Raw genomic sequence first — 23852 nt, forward strand, 5'->3', positions numbered from 1 at the left:
TGGTAGGTAATCGTTCCTTGCTTGGCGTTTATAGCTAGCCTGTCCTTCAGTGCCTCCTCGTCCTTGATTCCGGCTTTCTCCCTGATGGCCGCCGCAATTCTCATCTCGGTGGTGCTCTTCAGCATTGTAAGTCCTTCTTTGGGACGCAGAACTACTTTCCATCCGGTCGCTGGAAGTCTCGGGATGTCTGAGGCTATTGAACGTTCAGCGAGTTTCCGTCCCGCCTCTCTGTAGGCTCTCGTGTCACTGCCGTCGGTCGTTGCAACAGTGGCGGCGTTCGCTGCCGCCGCGTCTCCGGCACCATGTTGGCGTCCTAGGTGGCGTTCGTCGTTCTCCAATTTTTCCGCTCGCTTCTTCAGTCTCATAATCCATTCCTCTTTTTTCTTTTTCTTTGGGGTCGATGTCGGTTCCCACCACCGTCACTTTCATCGTCATCGTGGAGCCGGGCGTGGTCGGCGATGGCGGGAGCTCGCCCGTCGCCGCCTTTCCGGTCGAAGTAGGCCTGTCGTGGCGTGTAGCACTGGCGGACTTGGAATGACGATACAGTCTTTAAAGATGCACTTACAGGCACAAATGTGGTATCCTCGGGTTGCTTGCACCTTAGGAAACAGGTTTCAAAGACATTCACGGTCAACGTAGGAAAAAATCCGCCATGAAATCACTGATTTCGCGGAGCCGACGTGAACGCGTCCGTACTCCTCGACGCCCCCTGGCGGTCGCCTCTTCAACAACTGCCACCCGCCGCGCTCCGCTCGTAACACGTTTCCCACAACCGATAGATACCCGCCGTGATGGCTCAGAGGTTAGCGTGCTCGGCTACCCAGCAGGAGTAACCGGGTTCGAACCCAGCCGCGGCGGCCTGCGCTTAGATGAGGGGAAAACACAAATGGAGCCCGTGTGCTGTGCGATGTAAATGCACGTTAAAGGTCCTCGGGTGGTCGAAATTAATCCGGAGCCCTCTACTACGGCCCTTCCTTCTCTGTTTTTTCTTTCACTCCCGCCTTCCTCCCTTTCCTCATGGTGCGGTTGGGGCTTCCACCGCGATGTGTGAGACAGATACTGCGCCACTTCCTTCACTCAAATCCACGTATACCGGGTGTTTTTTTAGAAGGTCCAAAATTTTTAAAAAAGGTAAATTGCTTTAGATTTATTTTAGCACTGGGGCTATACTGGAGGCTACGGCGGGCGCCAGGCAAGAGGAAAACTGCTTTAATTAGTTCGCTGATTAATTAAATATGTTAATTAACTTTTCTAATTTTTGTTTTAGGGGATATGTTGTATTCGCAGAATTGGAGATCGTCCTCTAAACAGTACAACCGAGAAAAAACAATTTTAATTAAAAATTTCTCACGCACGCTACGAGGCGCGAAAAATTCACCCTGGTAGGCATCTTCACACCGTAACGCAGCGGCGGGAGCGCCTCTGACGTAGTTCACTCCGCCCTGCGCTTTGCGTCACGCCTCCCGGACTGGCGGCCTGCGCTATCGCTGCTTATCTCGCTTCGCTCCGAGGCCTCACGGAATGCCGCGCTGGAACAAAAACGCATTGACACAAAGTGCAGGGTGGAGCGAGCTACGTCACAGGCGCTCACAGACGCTGTGTTACAGTGTGAAGCTGCCTACCAGGCTGACTTTTTCTCGCTTCTTTACGCGCGCAAAACATTTTTTTATGAAAATCTTTTTTCTTGGCTGGACTGTTTGGAAGACGATCTCCAATTCTGCTAATACAACATATCCCCTAAAATAAAAATTATAAAAGTTAATTAACGTATTCAGTTAATCAGCGCACTAATTAAAGTAGTTTGCCTCTTACCTGGCGTCCGCCGTACCCTCAGTATAGTCCCAGGGTTAAAATAAATCTAAAGGAATTTAGCTTTCTTTAAAAATTTTGGACCTTCTAAAAAAAAACACCCGGTATAGAGGTATATATAGAAGACAACGTGACCAAATGACAAGTTTATATTTCAACAGAAACGGCTTCAGGTATTCAGTTTTTTTTATCTCCTCCTCCAGGAAATGAAAAGGCGAAATGCCAACGCTTCGCACCACATTTCCACCATCGCGGCAAGGTTGATCAAAGTGGTTGTTGATCGCGATATCAATAGACCAGAGCTGCATGACACCTGTACCAAGCACCTGCTAGACGATAAGGCGGCAACAAAACATGCGCGAAACGAAACCAAAAAGTAGCGCAGGATTTAAGCATTAAGCCATATATATTTCACGTTTTTTTTAAGGCCGCCAGATATTCAATCCCTATCAATGCGACTGGCGTGACCGATCAACTAAACAAAATTCTCGATTGGAAAGCGTTAAGCACATATCATGTGGCGTCAAAAAAGCAATTCGCTCTGAAACAAACCCGTAATGGCAGAAGAGCCCTCCTGACCACTTATGCGCACTTTATAACGGCTTTTAGCGCTTTCAATCTTGGTAACTGCAAGAGTACATGTCCTTTTTCGAACATTCATTCGTGTGAGTGTCATAAAATGACAAATATATTCAAATATTTACCAGAAATAGCCACCCGTCGACGCACTAAGTCTGCACGCACCACGAATACCGATCACAATATCGCTGCTTCAGAAAAAAGCCGCATGATGCCACCGCCATCGCTGGAATGACCGGCCGTTGTTTCTTACAGAAGCAGATGTCTCTGCAGGATGTGGACGGTGCGGCTAAACGGCGTTCCAGAGCCAGTCACCCGCAGGGCGTACCCATCAACGGCGAAGTCTACTCGTTCGAGAGTTGCCAGATGGCATGGAACTTGGTCCACGTGTTCATCTTCGACCCCGCGTCGCACCGGTCGGATGTGGTGCAGACGCAACCTCCCGACGACGGGCCGATTACCATTTCCCTCCTCACAGTTGTAGCGTACGGCCGCTGCGCGTTTCTATGGGGCGGCCCGCAGAGCTGCCAAGCCCCGAGTTTCTTTTACCGCTTCGACACAAGCACCATGACATGCAGCCGACTGGCGGAGTCCGGTGAGGTGCCCTCATCGACGTTGGGCAGCACAGCTTGTGTTGTGGGTCACCGCAAGTATATCATCAGTGACTGGGGTCCTTAGCCAGATTTGCGGGTCTTTGGCTTGGATACCCTAGAGTGGCATCGTGTCCCCACGAGCGGACAGGCTCCGGTTCTACATGCCTGCCAATCTGCGTCTGCCATCGGGACCAGCATGTATGTGTTCGGCGGCAGCCCAGCAGACCGTTCCCTCACCCTATCCTACTTTGAAACGACCAACTCTTCCTGGGTGCGCCCACAGGTACAAGGCGTTCCCCCTCTGTATCGGCGAGGACATTCAGCCTTCGTGTTCAACGAAGAGCTGTACATTTTCGGAGGGTACAGCGGTGTGCTGAAGACCTTCTTAGCAGATATGCACAAGTACGACCCCGTGACGTCGTGCTGGGCCGAAGTGAAGCCATGTGGCTCACGACCATCTCCCAGGTTATTGCATGGCTGCTCAGTGATGGGTGAACGAGTGTTTATCTTTGGTGGCTGTGAACCGGCATCCGACCAGGATGAGGAGCAGGTAGTTGAGGAGCGAAGATCGCTCACCGATCTCCACGTGTTGCACTTGGCATCGACACTGAAGAACCTGTGCTTACCTGCAGTAATTGATGCACGGCTGGATCTAAGCCCCTTACCACCCTTCATTAGAGAAATGGTCTACGCTATCACTTCTCACCCGTCGTAGTCGATGGTAGATGCTGCGTGTCAACCAAACGGAGTGCCTTCGGCGTAAACCAGCTTGGCGCTGCGCCGATATTACAACTTCGGCGCCGCTACTTGACACAGCAATAAATTCTTTTTTTATACGCAATGAACGCCTTCCTTCAGTGCTCGATTTTCGCGGAAGTAAGAAAGTCGCTTGCGTTTTGTTTATTTCATGAAACTCTGAGGCACCACTTTTTTTTAAATATTACCAAGAACAAACTTTCCGAACGAAGAACTATTCTCTGATATTGATTACATTCCAGCCTGGTGGTTGATTCAAGAGAATCGCGTCAACGTCACTTCGGCCTGAAGCTCGCCATGAGGTCTAGGTTGCCGCGTAGCCCTGGTGGTCATCCTTTTCAAAGCTGTAGGCAGACTGAGGTGCTGAATGTGGCGGTAGGCGTCGATTTTAGATCTTCTATGGAAACAACTTGCGTCTTTTGTGATTACTTCAGAAAGCCGAAATGTTATCATTTATTTGCGCATGTCTGCCTTCAGCACGTCTGCCCTCAGCACCCGACGAGTATCTATGTCTTGAAAATGAGCGGATAGAATTCGTCAAAGCTTGGGTAACGGCCGCCGCGGTGGCTCAGTGGTTATTTTGCTCGGCTGCTGACCCGAAAGAGGCGGGTTCGATCCCGGCCGCGGCGGTTGAATTTCTTTGGAGGAGAGATTCTAGAAGCCCGTGTACTTTGCGATGTCAGTGCACGTTAAAGAACCCCAGGTGGTCGAATTTTCCGGAGCCCTCCACTACGGCGTCTCTCATAGCCTTAGTCGCTTTGGGACGTTAGACCCCATAAACCAAACCAAATCTTTGGTAATTGATTGTGTCAGGTGGAGATCGTATTGAAGGCAAACGACTACACGCTGGACAGTATTTGAAGCTTTTTGACAGCTAATTTATGTGGATTTTAGAGCGCTCTGGCGCACCGCGCAGGTTACATACTTTCGATGATGCATCCAACGACGGCTGGGGTGAAATGTTCGGGAAATGTGTTTGTGACACCAACTTTAATAGACAAATCAAATTTGTGCCATGCCACTCCTTAGCCGCAGATAACCTTGCGGCGTCAAAATTCAGCACAGTCAACAGTAAACGTGAAGGTGAGAGTATAAAAAGTGATATTTGTGAATAAACTGTGAATTCTTTTAGACGAGCATTGATGTTCGATTGTTGCTACATTCATTTGACAGAAGTCATATTCTCTTAACACCGGACACTGACGAAAAGGAAGAACTGCGACAGGCAGATGGCTACGAAGCTCTCACGTTTTCAAGCGCATTGCTTTAATGCCTCACCGTTGGCAACAGAAGGTCGCCAGCAGAGGTGTCACGCTTTTCGGTTGGTCGAAATGGTTATGACGTCACAGTGCGCGGATTCCAAGTAATGAGGTCACCCACGGATGCCTGAGGCCACCTTTTGAAGCGCGCGACAACTAATAAAAAAGTTGTAGTCCGCTCCGACAGAGGGCGTAAGGCGTACGTGGCTGACCACATTACATAACTCATTACTGCGAACAGAGCTATGGATACAACCGAACTCATCGAAGCAGAGACAGAGTCGTGCTAGAGAAGCAGTCAAAGTCGGCAGTCAAAGTGTGTAGTTGTATTGTGTAGTCAAAGTGTGTAGTCAAATAATGCACTAGTACACCGCAAATAGTCTTGCAACGCCCAACAGTGCGCCAGGAAAGGCTTTCGCCTTCCAGAACTTTGGAGAGCCAAAGTGCCCCTGAATTTTCTCATATTGTTTATAAGATTTTCGCTTGAGCTCTCTCAAATTGGTTACAGCTTTCAATGCCTACTTTGAACGAACCTCTCTAAACATGTGGCTTAATTTACATGCAATGCGTACGGTGTTGAAGTATTGCAGTGGGGCTCACGAACAATTGCACAGGCGCAAATCGACCTGGCAAAGCCATTTGATCGCGTGTGTTATCCGTTTCTTTATTCTCTTCCAACTGGGATGCGCCTTTGCCACAAAAACTGTTCCTCGTGTTTTATTGAGAATCGCCCTCTCCAACAAACAGTCCGCATACGATGCTCTCTGAAACAAGCTTGCCCGTTGTCCCCGCTCATGTTTGCAGAAGAACTGAAGATTGGGCGAGTTGGTGGTGATCCATCGTAAAAAACCAGCGCTTAAGAACACGGACCGAGGACAAGGTGAAACAGACTGACGGCGCTGAACTTACAACTGAAATTTATTCACACGTAGGCAGCCATTTTATACATTTACACAGACATGCGCAAAGGCGTCTTGTCAAACCCAGATGCACTGTTGCCACTCACAAGCGTGAAAATAGAGAAAACAAAGAAACAGCAATCATCCATTCAAGGCACATGTGCCATTACCTCACCCTCCCTACCCACAATGAAATGAGCTAGCTTCATTCTGGGTAGGGATGGTGAGGTAATGGCGCACGTGCCGCAGTAATGCACACGTGCCGCAGTAATGGTCCTACTCTCGGGTTCGGCATGTTCGCCACTGAGCCGCCCCTGCCAACACCCGTAGGCAAAGGGCTGATGTCAGAAGTCCGGAGAGAATGTTATCCACCGCTGATAACATTAACCGCTGTGGTTAACGTTTTCCGATTGGAAAGGGTTAACCACGTATCTCGCGGCGTCAAGAATGTAATTCGCTCTGAAACAAACCCGTAATGGCAGAACAGCCTCTTGACCATTTAAGCGCACTTGATAACGGCTTTTTGAGCTTTTAATCTTGGTGACAGAATAGTACATGTTTTTTTCGAACATTCATTCGCGTGAGTATCATAAAATGACAAATGTATTTCAAAATCTAACGGAAATAGTCACCCGTCGACGCACCATGTCCGCTCACGCCGCGAATACAGATCACCATATCGCTGCTTCAAAAAATAGCCGTATGACGCCGCCACCATCGCTGGAATGACCGGGCCTTGTTTCTTCAGATGCAGGTGTCTCTGCAGGATGTGGACGGTGCGGCTAAACGATGTTCCAGAGCATGTCACCCACCGAGCTGTACGCATCAACGGCAAGGTCTGCTCGTTCGACAGTTACCACGCGGCATGGAACTTGGTCCACGTCTTCATCTTCGACCCCGCGTCGCGCCGGTGGGATATGGTGCAGACGCAGCTTCCCGACGGCGGGCCGATTAACATTTCTCGCCACACAGTTGTAGCGTACGGCCACTGAGCGCATCTGTGTGGCGGCCCGCACAGCTGGCCATCTCCGAGTGTCCTTTACCGCTTCGACACAAGCACCATGGCATGCAGCCGCCCAGAGGTGGCCGGTGACTTGCCGACATCGATTTACGGCAACAAAGCTTGCGTTGTGGGTCACCGCAAGTATATCTTCGGCGTCTTGGATCATTCGCAGTATATGCGGGTCCTTAACTTGGATACCATGCAGTGGCATCGTGTCCCCACCAGCGGAGAAGCGCCCTTTCGGCGTGCCTTCCACACTGCGTCTGCCATCGGGAACGGCATGTATGTGTTTGGCGGCAACCTAGCAGACCCTTTCCATGCCACTCGCGTAGAAAACTCGTTATACTACCTAGAGACGACCACCTTTACATGGATACGCCCACAGGTACAAGGAGTTCCCCCTGTGTGTCGGCGAGGTAATTCAGCCTTCGTGTATAACGAAGAACTGTACATTTTCGGAGGGTACAGCGATTTGCTGCCGACCTACTTGGCAGATATACACAAGTACGACCCCGTGATGTCGCGTTGGACCGATGTGAAGCCATGTGGCTCACCACCATCGCCCAGGTACTGGCATGGCTGCTCAGTGATGGGTGAAAGAGTGTTTATTTTCGGTGGCTTTGGGCCGGCACCCAACCAGGATGAGGGGCAAGTTTCTGAGGAGCGAAGGGCGCTCACCGATCTCCACGTGTTGCACTTATCACCGACACTGCAGAACCTGTGCTTACTTGCAGTAATTGATGCGCGGCTCAATCTACGCCTCTTGCCAAGCTTCATTAAAGAAATGGTCTACGCTATCACTTCTCACCCATCGTAGTGGATGGCAGATGCTGCATCGCAAGCAAACTGAGTGCCTTCGGCGAAGAAGGCTTGGTGGTACGGTGATGATGCAACTCCGGCGCCACTACTTGACGCAGTAATAATCTCTACTTTTATACGCAAAGGACGCCTTCCTTCTGTGCTCGTTTTTCGCGTAAGCAAGAAAGTCGCTAGTTATTTGTTCTTATTCATGTCGCCCGGGGCCGTCACTTTTTCCTAAAAGACAAAGAACAAAGTTTCGGAACTAATAATTATTCACTGAGATCTATTCAACTCCAGCCTGGCGGTTTCTTCAAGCGATTCGCATTACCGTAACTTCGGAATGAAGATCGTGATGAATTTGTTTTGTTTTCCGCGCAGCCCCTGCTGGCCATACATTTCAAAGCAGATGGTAGATAGAGATATGTGGCGGTAGCGGTCGATTTCAGCTCTTATCCGTAAACAACTTCCGTCTTTTGCGATGACTTCAGAAAGCCAAACAGTTATCACTTATTTCCGCATGTATTCCCTCACTCTGACGCTGCTTTAAATGTTCACTGATTTTATAGCCTGCTAGTTATGGTCCTGTTTTCGCTATTCTAGTTTCAATCTGGAAGCATCCTATCGGTATCTATGTCGTGAACGTGAGCCGAGAGTATTTGTCAAAGCTTGTGTAAGTGATGGCATCAGGTGCAGATCATATCAACTGCAATCGACAGCATGCTGGACTGTATCTGAAGCTTCCCGACAGCTTATTTACACTGATGCGAGAGCGTTCGAGTGCACTGCGCGCGCCAGATACATTCTCGACAAGCCATCCCACGATGGCTGGTGTGAAATGTTCGGAAAATGTGTCTGACACCAACTTGAATTCACAAAGCAACTTTGTGCCATGGCGCTCTTTAGCCACAGATGATCTAGAGCATAAAAATTCATCAGAATCGACAGTGGGTGTGCCACTAACTGACTTGCACCTCGACGTCGATCCCCTTAACTCTTTCGTTCACTACGTTGTCGCCTACGGCTACTGCCTCTACATGTGGGGTAGCTTCTCCGACATAAGGTCGCGGATTGGCGGCTTATACCAGTTCGGTACCCGTGCTATGACATGGAGCCGCCCTGGGATGCGCGGCCTAGTTCCGACACTCAGCATCTTCTCTGCTTGCGTGCTGGGTCAACGGATGTACATCTTTGGTTTCTTCGACCGGGAGTCCTCACACCGTATATATTATCTTGACCATGAGAGTGGAGAGGAACCGGCTAGCCGCTGTTTCCACACGGTGTCCGCAGTCGGAACCCGCCTGTATGCTTGTGGTGGCCAGGCGTTGAACATAGAGGTCAACAACCGGGAAGATAATTTCTTGTACAGGGTCTGTTCTGAAAGTAGTAGGACTGGTTTTTTCGTGGGCGAACGGGCGGACGAGAGGGGGTCTGCGCGTGCAGGATCGTTGAAGGGGGATATTGGGAATGCTGGGGAAATCGGCAGTCGGCTCTCGGCCGTTGAAGAGAGGAGGTCGCTTGTACTGTGATTCCCTGTCGAAACGTCTCGTCACGCAGAATCGTCGTGCGTTTACTGGATCAGCGATATGCTATCAAATTTTGCGTAAATCTTCGTAAAACGGGAAAAGAGACTCAGAACATGGTTAAGGAGGCCTACGGTGACGCTTCCATGGGTAGATAAGGGGTTTTTTGAGTGGCACAAGCTTTTCCGGGAAGGTAAGGAAAGAGTGGAGGAAGACGACCGCTCCAGACGCCCTTCGACCAGCAAGACCAATGAAAATGTGTAGCGAGTGAAACATTTACTTAACAGTGATCGTAAAATGAGTATCAGAATGATTGCTGATGACTTGAGCATTCCTCAAACCCAATTTTTTGAGACCGTGACAGAAAACTTATCCATGAGGAGGAAAAGGCCAACCGGTAGGATCTTCTTCATCATGTGAATGAGGACCCGAGTTTTTGCCCAGCACAAGACGGCAACGCTGCCTCCGCCCCCCTACAGCGTCGAATTGGCCCCGCCAGACTTTTTTCTATTCCCTAGAATAAAATCGACGCTCGAGGGGAAACATCACGGATCGGTAGAGGTGGTTCAACAGGCCGTGACGAGGGAGCTAAACAGCATTCCGGTCCAGGCGTTCCTGGTGGCGTACGAAAACTGTAAACCTCATTGTCAGCAGCGTGTAGGTGCGGAAGGGGTCTACCTTGAAAAATTGTAATCGTTTGTACTATTCTCTTGAATAAATTTTGGTTAAAAAAATGAGTCCTACTACTTTTAGCACAGACCATGTATTATCTGGAAACAACCACCTTGATGTGCGTGTGCCGAAGAGTGACAGGTGCGCTCCCCAAAGGCCGCAAACTTCACTTCTCCTTCGTGTACAACGAACAGCTGCACATCTTCGGTGGCCGGACCAGACAGCTGGGCGGTTACTTTTCAGACATGCATGATATAGAGAAGTCGTGTTGGATCGAAGTGACAATACATGGGTTAAGCCCGTCTGCTAAGCGCTCGGCCGGTTGCAGCGTGATGGTAGAACTGGGTGTTTGTTTTTGATGGCTTGGGGTACGCCCTAGAACATGAGAAAGGAGGGCCCATCGATGTTTCTGAAGAGGAAAAGGCGATAATTGGCCTGCACGTGTTGCACTCTGCACCTACGCTGCAGAACATGGGTCTCCTTGCTGTCATCGTCGCAGGTCTTGGCGTAGGCGGGTTACCGGTAGCTATTAGAAACAAGATCAACGCTATCTCTTCTGGCTCATCACAGACAGTGGACTCGTGCTGCACTCCAAACGAATGGTGCGCCTTCAACGGAGCCACAGATGGTGGTGAGGTGGCCACAATAGTTATTTCAGTGCCTCTACTTCGGTAGGTAATAATGTCTTTTTTTTTTTCAAAAAAAACCCCGTAGAAGCTGAGCTTCCGCGGCGGGCAGGTATTGGCACTGTACCACCTAGGAGCGCAGGGCTCTGCGATTAGCCCTCCGTTGTCGGCAGCCAGCAGAACCGGGACTGTGGTCCGTAAATTTTGTGCGTATTCAGCGAGGCCATCGAACGCTTTGAAGAATACGGATGTGTCATTAGCGTGCAGGTTTGGCGGGTTAATGAGGCGCCGTAGGAAACCAACGCGATGACGAACTGCCCACCGCGCTCACCAGCTGTCTCTCAACGACACCTCGTTCGAGTTTGGGGTCCAGCGTGCGGTGATTCGCGATCGACTCCAACTGCCAGAACTGCGCTTCGCGCATCGAGAGTGCGGTTTCATTGCCAGCGCAAGCGTTTAGATTTGGAGTACGCGTCTTTCTTGTGTGCTCCTTGAAAAGGCAGGCGCCGCACAGACTTTCTACGAGCTACACGGGCCTCGATCGATTATGGCTCAATTGTGGGATTGAAGCCCTCGTTCCTTCATTGTGCCGCTTTTGTGCAGCGACGTATGCCGAGATTCTGGCGGCTTACAGAGCGCTGGAACTCATTGCGGTAAGCCTGACGATGCTTTTGTGGCTGTGGGGATGCGTGCGCGCCCGCGATGGAACAATGGTGAGCCTCTGTGCATACAACGAGCGGACGGGCCTACGTCCCTCTTGCGCTTCGCCAGGTAGCCACGCCGCGTTAGTGCGCTCAGCTTGTGCTATCTATGGAGGGGGGGCAGCCGAGCCCCCGACCCCAGTCTCTTGGGGGAGAGTGTGCCTCGTGTGCGAAATCCCGTGAGGGGACAGAGCGCGCGCGCCTTCTATATATGTTCTGAGCACACATCACTATAAAATGAAGGGAAAAAATGTGGTAGAGTTTTAACGTGTCTCAACCTACTAGTCGAGCGAAAGCACGTGTTTAGCCTGGATGACTCGTGCTTTTGCTTTGCTTGGTCGTCGTAACGCCTGGTTACAATAAATTTCGGTTAAGTGCCTATGCTCGCGCCGCAGGTGGAAGTTGAAGGCAAGATTGTGCAATTCACAGCGCGAGATTTTGTTGCAGTTTAACACGAGGCGTGATCGCCTACGGCGATAGCATATAGTGACCTCGTGCAGCGGCCAGTGAAGCTGATTTGCTCGCGCCACCGCGGGTTCGAAACCCAGTCGCGGCAATATTTATTTTATTTCTACAGAGGCTGAGCTATGCTGCGTTTTGCCGAGGCCACTTTAAAGGTCAAGCTTAACACACACTTGGGGAGCTAGTTATAACTCGTTAAGCAATGCTTTCACAATAAACGCTGACGCACAGAAGAGATGCGACAACTCATTTTTGCGGTAGTGTTGTATACATGTAAAACAAACCAGCCGAACTTTATACGCTGATGAAACGTAAGTCTTCGGGTCGCATTTTGTCGGGAGTGGTGGCGATACAACTGTAATCCGTTTAACTCGTGCAGCCAAATCTTGCAGGTTTGATGTGAGTGCACAGTAATTTTTTTTTCTCGAATATTTTGCACTCGTCGCCGCCGCTGTGTTTGCTCCTGCTGAAACTTTCTTACTGCTTAACTCAGTGATGCGCTATATTTGTGCTTCGCTTCCTGCAATGTGGGATTTGGATGTGTGTTTTCTTTGTAGTGAGATATTTCCTGAAATAGCACCATTTTTTTCGTTGTCAATACGCCAATACGTCAATATTAAAATTTTGACCTAAAGAATGGCAGGTTTCAAAAGAGAAACATATTGAAGGACACCACTCACGTATTTAATGAATTTCTTGGTGCTATCAGAGGAGGAACGATAAGCTAACGCAATCAGTGTCCCGTCGCATTTGACACTTGATCCATAATGATAGCAAACATGATGATGAGTAAAACCCTTGCTAGCCACCAGGGGAATGCCTGTGCTTTCAGTTACAATATACTTCTCAGAGATCAAAGATCCTGTGAATTTCCCAACTAAAGCTATAGGGTGTGAATGAAGACTTTTAGTTTGAGGGACCTGGTTTTGGAGTCCTGTCTTACAACCCAAGTACACTTGAGTTCGTGTCACACCAATTTCCTAACTTATATATGCTTGCCGATGGTCAGAGGACTATGATAGTTCGCAGAAGTTTCACGAGTATGACTTTTTTTTTCAGTTCATGATCGTGGATGCCGAATTCGTGTTCAAAATTCCTTGCGATTGGACCCGTTGGAATGTATTATTCACCTGTTGCGCCAGTCAGAAGTACAAAACTCGGGAAGGAGTAAGGGAAACGGACAGGTAGAATAGCGAGCACCTGATGATAGGTCTCCTGTAGGTAGCTAACAAATGCATTCTCACTTTCGAGAGCAAACGATAAAAGACTCAAAACGGTCGCTGGGTTGGAGGACAAAAAGCGGTTCATCTCCTTCGACTACGATGGTAGTGTAGACGTTGATGCATACACAATCTGAGTACGTCGAAAGGTTGGGAGGACAGCGAGCACGCAGATCTCGGAGTTGTAGTATCTGAGGACTTCTTCGACGCAGCGGAGGTCGCAACGAAGGTTAGTTCACCTAAAATGGAGGATCGACATGAGCAGGAGACAACCTTTGTGCATGGTCCGCTTTAGAAATTTTCAGCTTGATCTGAGAGGGGTGCTTAACAATTGTTTTCGTGCACAGAAAGATTGTGAAGTGACCCGTGGCACCGAAAAGGCTTTCGGTAGAGTCAGGCTATTGAAAACAGCCATGAGATGGGGAAAATATATGTTTTGAAATACAAGCGTTCGACCACACTGTATCTCGCCTCTCTCCTCCCCTCAGCGTTCACACTCGAGAAAGGAAGCTGTCCTATATCGGCAGCTACGGACAGACATTTTCCCGACGCCACAGAACCGACGAGCCAGCCTCTTCGCTGACACAACTCCAGCTTGTAGCTTATGTGCGTGCTCGCGGACTCCCTGCGGCCTGGTCTGGGAATGTGTGAGCATCCGGCAACCGCCCATCCACTCAGCCTCGTGGGAATACTGGCTGCCCAGCCACCAACTTCTGCTGGCCCGCCGCGCGAGGGAGATACAGCCAGCGCTGGACTTTCGAAATAAAAAGCCTAACTTCGAGGGTCATAGTTCACTGCAATAAAAAAAATTTCTCTCTTTGCGGTAGATGTAAAATTCTAATTCCGTCTAATAAAGCCCAGAGAGGCATCTTAGGCTCATTTGTTCCTCCATGCTCTAGACGCGGTGTGATGTGTTCCTCGCTTCTACTCTTATTTCAATAAATTACTTTCTCTTTCTCTCTTTCTACTCGCTGCACTCATCTCGTCTTCGTCGTTTTTTGCGACGCCGAATACAAGGCCAACTATTGTGCGAAATGTGTTCTTCCTTTTATAATGCGTTATAGTACACTGGCTTAGTAAGAAATAGTGCAAACATCTCAGAATTCCCACCAGGAAATCTGTTCTGGCAATTTCCACGTCTCGCGACAGAAAGAACGCGGCTTTTATATCGGGCAGAGAAAGTGAATGACAATTAGGACGGCGTCAGCTGATGCCGCGCGGAAGCTGCGCGATGCACGCCCAGAGAACAAGCCCGCAGCGGTCCTGGAAAGATGCACATGACCCGTCTGCTATCAATGGGGACCCCGGTGCGAATGGCATCACCGACGGCGAATGACAGGAGTCGTTTGGCTGAAGGCCAGAACCTCCCCGAGGCCGCGAACCACAGGGTGCCGTTGGAGTCCGCGGACGAAACAGAGCTGCGACGAGAGCCGCCGCGCAGTGGAGATGAGCCCTGCCGTTCGCCGCAGCCTTCCACCCCGGTCGGCGTATTCCATTCTATCCAGCGGAACGCGGTGAGCATGCCGCGGGCGTGCCTCATCTTCGCCATCCTGGTCGTGATCGCCGCCACGTGCTACATCGTCGTGTCGCGGCTGATCTTCATCGCGCAGTGGCTGTCCGCGAACGGCCTCCCCTCCTACAAGAATCACCGAAGGCCGGCCTCCCCCGGAAACAAGTGGGGAGCCCCGCGGATATAGGTGCAGGGCTTTTGGCACGGTACCGCACCAGATGCCTTGCAAGGCGGCACCGTTTGGAGCTGCATGGTCGCAGCCGCCGTCATCGCAATTTTACGCCTCGTTCCTACGACGGGGACCGCTACGCTCATAAGCACAGCAGATTCGGTCAATAAATGTTGCTATTGTGCGGAACAAAGTTAATACCAGCACGTAATTTACACGCAGCTACGCACATTTGATTGTCTAAATGCTTAAATCCGTTCCAAGAATTGCAAGTTGGCAAAGCTTTTTGCAGACCCAGTTTTGCGTCCGCACTACAGCTCGCCTGCATGATGCAGCGCACATTTCACATAATATCGTACTACAAGAGAGCGAGTCTTGAGTGAGATTGCCTTAGATTCTTTTTCCTTTATTCCTGTTCGTATATTTTTCCTTTTTCGCGTGAGTAAAGCTTCATTTGTAAGATAGCGCCTGTATTGGCCTCTTCTGCCTTGTCTTCATTCTTCAGCGCTATGATGTAGAGTTCAATCCGACTAGCCCAACTTTCCGACATTCTACGTTACATTAAGCTTCATAAGTAATCTTGAAATAATTAATTATTTATGAGACGTATTTAATGTATTTCCGTTATTTTTGTAAACAGCAATTACTTGCATTCGCGCGATTTTAGGATAGTATTTAGTAGTGTAAATTTATTACTTTTCACAAATAATTTTTCCATGTGTAGTATACACAAACAAAACACCGACGTTTAGCGACAAACGCGACTACATCATTCCAGCTTCCATCCGCTGCAAATGGTACCGACAACAATTTCTCACGCGTTTCTCCGCTGCCTGGTTGCTTAGTGCTTCTAGTTGTCCTTGACAGGAGACTGAAACAGTAGCGCTCAGTTTCCCCGGCTGTTTGCTTTTCTCGGGGACGTCATTCGTTGATGCCTTTTCCAAAGGCGGAGTTTTTGCAGACGGCGTGTCATCTCCACAGCACATCTGCACCTTGTGTTTCTGCAAAGGCCGCAAGCAGACGACAAGTAGACTTCAAGGCTCCAGCTGTGCGCTCGCGTGACTTCTTGAGGACAGATGCGATAGGCTCCGCGCCGCGATCAATCAATTAGTAAATACGAAATCACTAGGATATACACTCAAAGACCAGCTTCGATGTTCGTATTTTGTTCTGGCCTGTTACGCACGTCGAACTAGATCTTTGGGGACTCTCCGCCTGCGGTCGGAAATTTCCGTGCTCCTACAGACCTTCAGCGTGTACATGGCCCGCAATATCTGTGGCATGCGAATCAATCAGAAAAGGTGTTTATTTGTGAATCGGCCATTAACTTCTGGTGTGTGACGTCCCCACTCCGAGCGGTGCCTCAACAAAGGTAAAGGCACAAGCTCGGGCACGTTGGTACAACGTTCTAAACAAGGATATTTCGCTCCTGGCAGATTAAACTTGAGCTGCTAGTCAGCTCGTTGTGTGTGATTTTCTTCCGTCGTTCATTGTTTTGCCCTGGTTTGCCTTTCTTGAGAAACTTAAACCGAAAGACGAAAAGTCTCGAGCTCACATGCGCATGCGCCGCCCACTGTGCTGCGCGTATCCCCCCCCCCTTCCCCAGCCTCGTACCATTTCGGACGACAGCCTTCTATCGCTTCTTCCACCTGTCTTCTTTGCGCGCAGCTATGAACAGGCCTGGGCCTTCCTTCTTCAAGAGCACAATTCCCTTCCTCGCCTCTCTGGTTTCTGCGCGTACCATTCTCCTTCCATCCCTGATCGCCGCTGCATCGCTTCCACCCTCCATCCCGGTAAATCTGCAATTTATGTTCATCGTTCGGTTCCCCATACACCGATCGATCTTTCACGGTGGTGCAACACTCGCCAGGAGGTCGTTGGCCTTCTCGTAAAACCTGCACATACACCACTAATACTTGTATCTTTCTATGGTCGTCCGGGAACAGTGTCTCCCAACCTAGGTTGGATTCGTTTTCTCCGTAATAACTACTCGGGCACCCCTATTTTAGTTGGCGGAGATTTCAACGGCGCTCACACATCGTGGGGCTACCCTTTGGATTCCTCCCGGGGTGCTCACATTCATGGCACCTTTCTAGATCATTCATTTCAACTACTAAATCAACCGCAAACTTCAACGCGCCCTCGGGGTGGTCCGTATTCGCCTGATTTGTCTTGGTGGTTAGGGCCAGGCTACCCTCGTTGGAACGTTGAACCAGACACTTGGGGCAGTGATCACAGCCCTATTTTAATCTCCATCACAACTTCGCGTCTCCGTAAAATACGCCGCAGCGTGCGCTTTACATCATGGGATTCCGTACGCGCAGATAATAGGTTGTCTACGCTGAACCCATCTACTGTTCTGTCTACCCTCTCAGCTGTTTTGTCGACTCATACATTCGCCACTACTGTAAATGAGGATGATCCGAACCCGGACATGCATCTCCTTAATCTCTGGGCTCTTCGTCGCAGGGCGGATCATTATGCTTCTCGTAATCCCGACGACCCTTCAGCTCTTCCAGCTCTTCATCGGGCTACTGCACGTGCGCGGCGCTACTCAAAGCGACTTAGCAGACAACGCTGGGCTGCATGGTGTGCCCGCCTCTCCTCTACACAGGGTAATAGACATCTTTGGCGGGTATTTCACGCCATGGAACGCACTTCTCAAGTAGCTGATTATACCGAGAGCATTCGCTTGGCTCTGAATGTGGATGAAACTTCATTTGCACAACAAGCAGCCCGTCAGTTTTTCCCACATCATGACTGCCTCCCTACCCCTTCTCCCATATTATCGATTTCTGAGCCCCCTGATGAGGTTACTTCAGATTTTACCATGGCAGAATTGCTGGCCTCCATAAATCGCCTCAAAACAAGCACTGCTCCCGGGCATGACGGTGTACCTAACTCGTTGTTTCGCAACTTGGAAGGACCTGCTCTACATTCCCTCCTTGATGCATTCAATGAGGTGTGGCATTCTGGAGTTATTCCTGCAGAGTGGAAACATTCCATCGTTGTCCCAATCCCCAAATCAGGTCAGCCGCCGGTTTCTCTTTCGGCCCTCCGCCCTATTTCACTTACGCCTACTATCTGCAAGCTTTATGAACACATTCTAGCAGCTCGCTTGTCGTGGTGGCTGGAATAGAATGATTGTTATCCAGAATCTCAAATTGGGTTCCGCCCTCACATTGGAACAGAAGACGGTCTGGCTGTTTTGGCTGCGGACGTACTAAACCATTCTCCCCATAGTCATCTTGTTCGTACGGTGATCGCGACTGACATCACAAAGGCATATGACAACGTCCTACACTCTTCTATTCTTGGCACCCTTCAAGATCTCGGTCTCCCGCATCGCTTTCTCCTTTCAATTCACTCATTTTTAACAAACAGAACCTTCAGTGTACGTATCCATGGGAAGCCTTTTGGTCACTTTACCTCCAACCGCGGTGTACCCCAGGGCTCCGTCCTCGCCCCCACATTATTTAATGTAACTTTTATACCTCTTGTCCGAGCCCTAGAGAAAATTCCTTCTGTGCGCGTCCTTGCGTACGCCGACGACATAACCTTGTGGTCCTGTAATCCAGATGCGTCTGTGCAACAGTCGGCCCTTCAGCAAGCGCTGGATGCCTTAACATCACGACTACCCCCTTTGGGTCTGACCCTCTCGTGTAATAAATCTTGCTTTATTCGCATTGGCAACAGAAGTGGCTTACGGAAAGCAGCACCTTTTACCTTTACGGTAGACAATTCTCCAATTCCTCAAGCTGAAAGTGCGCGTGTTCTAGGTCTTCTACTTCATACATCTGGGACTGGGACTCCGTGGCTAAACGCGACCCGTAAATCGGCTCACGCTACTCTTGGTCTGATTCGACGCATAGCTATGCGCTCTGGCGGAGCGCGTTTTGATACTGCCCGTCAGCTCGTGCGCTCCATCCTTCAGCCGCGGATAGTGTACCAAGCGCAATTTCATCGCCTCACCCGACGACAGTGGGACTCCCTTGAATCAATCAATCGGGAGGCTATGCGCGCCATAACTTATCTTCCGCGTATCACACCCATACCCATTCTGCAAGAGTACGCTAAACTTAATACATTGAGTGAACTTATCGACCAGCGTGAGGCAAACAGGGCACGCAAGATGTCGCTTCAGCTTCATCGTTTACAGACTCTTCCCCCATGGTCATACTGTCAGCTCACAGACAATCGCCCCTCTGCTTCGACGCCGATATCAGCCGCCCATCTTTCTTCAGGGTGCATAATATACACCAATGCATCACCCACAGCAGTGCAGGGAGTTCCTGCAGTTTACAGTCCCTCACATCCTCATCTCAACTCCCGTGCTACATATAGCACGGATACTTGCTCCCCCCTGGCCTTGGAGCTTCAGGCGATACACAATGCCATTGCTTCCCTTCCACTCGTACCTACTTTCGATATTGTACACATTTACACCGACTCCCTTGCCGCCCTTAAGCAGCTTAAGGCTGTCTGGCGCACATTCCAAGTTACACAATCCATTCACCAACTTTGCACAAAATACCCCTGTCCTGTGCGTATACACTGGATTCGCGGGCATGCCCAGGATCCGCATAACATTCCTGTGGATGCAATGACACACCTTGACACATCCGATATCCCGCCACCTTCCCCTCTTCCCTCAGATCCGTTCCTGTCCCATGTTTCCGAGAAACAGTCTTTGCGTCAGCGAACACGCGCTCTAATTCCTCCGTGTTCGTACCCTCTCCCCCGGAGTCTCATTCGGGAGGAGGAGGTATCTGTGCGCCGGATTCGGGCAGGAGCGGCTCTGACTCCTTGTGTGCGTCATCGGTGGCGTGACAAACGTTACGAAGTGACAGACAAGTGTCCCCATTGTGGTGTTGCGCCCGACCAGTGTGATGAAAAACACTTGCTGTGGACTTGCCCGGCTACAGCTTCCGTGAGACGACGTTTACTAAGAAAGGTTGGCCTGCGATGGGACATTGCAGACGACTATACCAAGTGGACTCTAGATAATCGCTATATCACGAAGTTGTGCCGCTTTTTAAGCGAGGCTTGTTTGCACTCCTTTTTATAACTTTCTTTCCTTTTTCATTATGCCTGATGGCGAACAGCTCGAATAAAAAAAAATGAACATAACCGACCACGCAGTGATTCCGGCAGGCGGCGCACCAGCAGCTCGCGCTGTGAAACAAAGGACGAAGAAAAGCAAGTAACGCCCACCACCAAGCTTGATTTCAGAGCGTGGCCGTTGAGTGGAAAGGAACAAAGCGGCCCGATATCATTTTCGCAAGAACTGGTTCCCATCGAACGATGTGGACGGCGCGGCTCAACCGCATTCCAGAACTGCTCAACGGAACGTCGGTCACCATCAAAGGGAAGGTTTACTCGTTCGAATGTTTCGACATCTGCTACCCGGACAGTGGTGAAATCTCTGGCTACATCCTCGACGTGTACACCTTCGACCCCGTCTCGTACCGGTGGGATAGGATACAGACTCGGTCACTTCCCGAAGTCCAGCCGATTACCATCGTGGGCCGCAGCGTTGTAGCCTACGGTCACTGCGCCTACCTGTGGGGCGTACAGCACATCCGCCCAGAGGTTACCGGCCTCTACCGCTTCGATACCCAAACATTGACATGGGGCTGTCCAGAGGTAAGGGGTGAAGTACCGAGTGCTGATGTTAACCACTCGGCGTGCGTGCTTGGTCACCGGATGTGCATTTTTGGTGGATTGCACAGAGATTCATCGAATTTTGTACGTTTTCTGGACCTGGAGACCCTAGAGTGGCATCGTCTCCCGACCAGCGGAGAAGCCCCCTTCAGGCGCTACTGCCACACTGCGACCGCCATTGGAGCGCCCATGTACGTTCGGGGTGGCAACCTAGGAGGCTCACGACCCGACAATCCTTATGAGAATTGCTTATATTATCTGGAAACGACCACTGCGACGTGGGTGCGCCCAGAAGTGCAAGGCGTGGCCCCGGAGGGGCGCGAGTGTCACGGCGCCTTCGTGTACGCGAGAGAGCTGTATATCTTCGGTGGCTACAACGGAATGATGAACACCTACTTTGCAGATATGCACAAGTATGACGTTGAAAAGTCACGCTGGACTAAAGTGACGCCCAGTGGATCAGGCCCGTCTGCGAGGCACTCACCCGGCTGCTGTGTGCTTGGAGAGAGGGTGTTGGTCTTCGGTGGCTTCTGGCCTCCACCCAGCCTTGATGAGGAACATTATCTCGAAGACATTTCAGAGGAAGAAGAGGAGCTAACGGGCCTGCACGTATTGCACCTAGCACCGGCGCTGCAGAACTTGTGTATGCTTGCTGTTGATGCAGGTCTGGATATGAGCGAGTTACCAGAAATGATTATCAATGAGATCAACACCATCAAATCAGGACAATCTTAAGCGCCGGGTCCGAGTTGACTTCAACTTGATAGAGCGCCTTGGACAGAGCCAGATGTGGTGGTGCGTTGGCTAACTTCAGTGTCTGTAAGCGTCGCGAGGTGGTACAGGCATTCAGGCGGCTGCAACTACCCTACGGCCTTTCTTTCGCCGTGTAGCAGTGCGCCCTCCAGGGGTGGAAGAACAGTGAGGCTTTGCATCCATCGAGAAGACAGGCTTCATATTCTGTTTTGTCGTTGCCCGGTGGCCGCGCCGTGTCAAGACGCTGTGCATGTGCTGTCCTATGCAAGGAAACCAGCCGCGCTGTTAGCGCGTAGTGTTAACAGTGGCAACACATGACACAGTACTTCTTGAGTGTGCAGTATGTAAGAATGTGTACATATGTGACATTAGCTCAACGGTGGTGGTGATACGAGCGCCAACGCGTTTAATCCCGTTGACAAGGCTGGCAGGTTGGCACGATTTCCGAGTAAGGTTCTTTCTTTAAAATTTTGTGCACATCGTCGTTCCTGTGCTTGCTTCTGATGCATACTTCTAACCGATTTTCTTCCTTAGTTGCTCTTTTTGTGAAAAGACTTCTACTAAGTAATGTTCCAATGTGTTTTTACTTTGTAGCGAGGTGCTTGTGAACAATAAATGTTTTTCAGAAGCTGCGAATTTGATTATGTGATTATTGATCATATCTTAGGCTCGGAATTGCCATGACTAACTCACTTTTGAATGCTTCAGTTGGGAAGATGAAGAAATTAGGCAATGGCTTAGCTCTCGTTAATCCTAGATATAGAAGCGAAAAGCTTCAGTTGTCCTCGGTTTGACGGCCGTCCACACACTTCCTGTACGGGGGCGGGGGAGGAGACGGAAATCGGCGCGGTTAAAACTGGCCGCAGGAATCCGAAGAGGAGTGTTGCTGGGTGCGACGCGGGCAACACGCGGCTGCAACGGAAGGCCAAATGGCAGGTTGGAGAGGAGCGCGCGCGGTAGTAGCGGTGGTGAAAAGGCGGCGCACATGCGCACTAGTGCGCGGCAGCGTCGAACGCAGCGCGTGACGTCACTCGGTCGCGGCATACGGCACACGCGAAGCTCGGCTCCGACCCTCGTAGTGAAGCTTTTCGCTCCAAAAATTGGAAGCGCGAAACATAATTTTCCTAGTTTGCACAAGAAAAAGAAGCCCAGCTTAAAAGTTTTCTGACAGAAGTAGGAGCCAGCTTATCGCGATAGCCGAAATTATCGAGATAGTTATTCAACTTTTTATGTACATGGTCGACAAGGTAAAAGAGCCTGTTCGACACCTGCTCGATCAATGTGATATTTATTTATTTGAGGTAAAACAGGAGTCAAGTGGGACTGCAGCATTCAAAGAGAAGGCTGAGACGATTGAAGCAGACCGCACCATTGTGAAAGTTGTGAAGATAAGACTGTAGGTAAAACATGAGGGCACACTTAAGAGCACAGCATTAATAGTATCACGCGATAACGTTATTGGGTGCCTTCAGCCTGTTGGGGTTCCCTGCGTATCACGTAGCGGACATGGTAATTCTCTACTTTACGTTCATAGGTCCTGGAGATTCGCGACCTCTGCGACAGGCGCACAAGCTATGGCTTGTAATACCCTGGCCAGAGATGAGATGCTCGGGCTAGTTTCGGTTTCATCTACTGCAGCGCACCTGGCGACTGAAGGTGAACGGATGTTTAACATTGAATGATTTCTGCGCAGACACGTACCGCGTTATAAGACTGCGACTGTAGCGGCATAGTCTGCGGAACCGTGATATGAAGCTGCTCTTTTTCGCGGGCAGTGGATTGAATCCCGCTCGGGGATGAAGCTTTTTCTGCAGGATACGCATTCATGACGACGGCACGATGCTACAGTTGGCGTCCCTGCAGACGATATATGGATATAACTGACGCAGTCGTCTGTATTTTCTGGACAATTGTGTGTATGGAAGTCTCCCAATCCTGTCCAGATTGCTCTCCCCGAGCAGCCTCTCGCAACCAATGAATAATTTTACTGCCACCTGCCACGGCGGGCAGGTGTTCATGATGTCGCATGATGTTGGCTCTAGCTTTGTTTTTTGTTTTATCTTCACTGAGAACTGTGTAACTACCAGTATAGCTTTCGTTTTTTTCTTTGGCATTTGTTTTGTTTTATATGTTTTATAGTGTATTATCTCATGTTGTTAGCCACCATTGTATGCCGCCAAGCGTTAAGGCCGGGTGCATGTGGTGTGTCAAGCTGTCAGAAGAGAGCTTTTACGGCGGGCACCCTTCCATCATGTACTGCATGGTGGCAGAATAAATATTATTATTATAAGTCACGTGACCTAGGTTACATGTGAGACACCTGCTTTATCGCTCAACTCTGAAGCCGAATTTTCTGCAGAAAGGGAACCTCAACGCTAACGCTTTGTATAACCTTGGCGAGTATTACTGGCGTAAAACCTTGAAATTCATGAATGGCCTCATAATAAGGATGATCTTTTCCGGAAGGTCTACTACCCAACATCCCAATCCGTACTTACTAGGCCTTTCTTGGCAAACGTAGAAAACCTTCGTAAGCTAACAAGACTTCGGGATTGGGCTATATGTGGAATTTAATTTGTGCCATATCTGCAATGTTCGTATGGACACTTGGATAGAATAAGACCTCAGTGAACTATGTGAACACGGCCGCTACTGAAAGGATTCGTGCTAGAGGTAAGTACCAGGTTCAGCCACCCTTGGTGCCCACAAAAATTGAGAAGCGGGAGCTGCCTGGCCAGCATCGCCGTCTTCATTTTCCTGTGGTTGCAGCGCAGTGAATCTTTCTTGCGACAACTGAGGTCGTCGCCATTTGCTTTAGTGCGCGCTGTAAATCAACTCTAATTTGTTCCTAATCTT

General features: G+C 49.9%; 1 protein-coding gene across 1 annotated transcript; it reads left to right on the forward strand.

Annotated features, from left to right (window-relative positions):
• The first annotated feature begins 19883 nt into the window (after window positions 1-19883).
• LOC149336935 (kelch domain-containing protein 3-like) lies at window positions 19884-20978 on the forward strand. The gene is made up of 3 exons (XM_089554283.1): window positions 19884-20023; window positions 20312-20656; window positions 20789-20978. The coding sequence occupies exons 1-3, from the start codon at window positions 19884-19886 to the stop codon at window positions 20976-20978; spliced, it is 675 nt and encodes a 224-aa protein (XP_089410409.1).
• Window positions 20979-23852: the final 2874 nt, after the last annotated feature.

The sequence above is a fragment of the Amblyomma mixtum genome, chromosome 7 (assembly GCF_055824585.1).
Source record: "Amblyomma mixtum isolate Tamu chromosome 7, ASM5582458v1, whole genome shotgun sequence".
NCBI lineage: Eukaryota > Metazoa > Arthropoda > Arachnida > Ixodida > Ixodidae > Amblyomma > Amblyomma mixtum.

What these genes read in the sequence shown, in the direction of transcription:
- LOC149336935 (XM_089554283.1), top strand. Translation starts at nt 19,884, where the DNA reads ATGTGGACGGCGCGGCTCAACCGCATTCCAGAACTGCTCAACGGAACG. An exon ending in TCTGGCTACATCCTCGACGT is followed by an intron (nt 20,024 to 20,311) that starts GTACACCTTCGA and finishes TGGATTGCACAG; the next exon opens with AGATTCATCGAATTTTGTAC. An exon ending in TACTTTGCAGATATGCACAA is followed by an intron (nt 20,657 to 20,788) that starts GTATGACGTTGA and finishes GCCTCCACCCAG; the next exon opens with CCTTGATGAGGAACATTATC.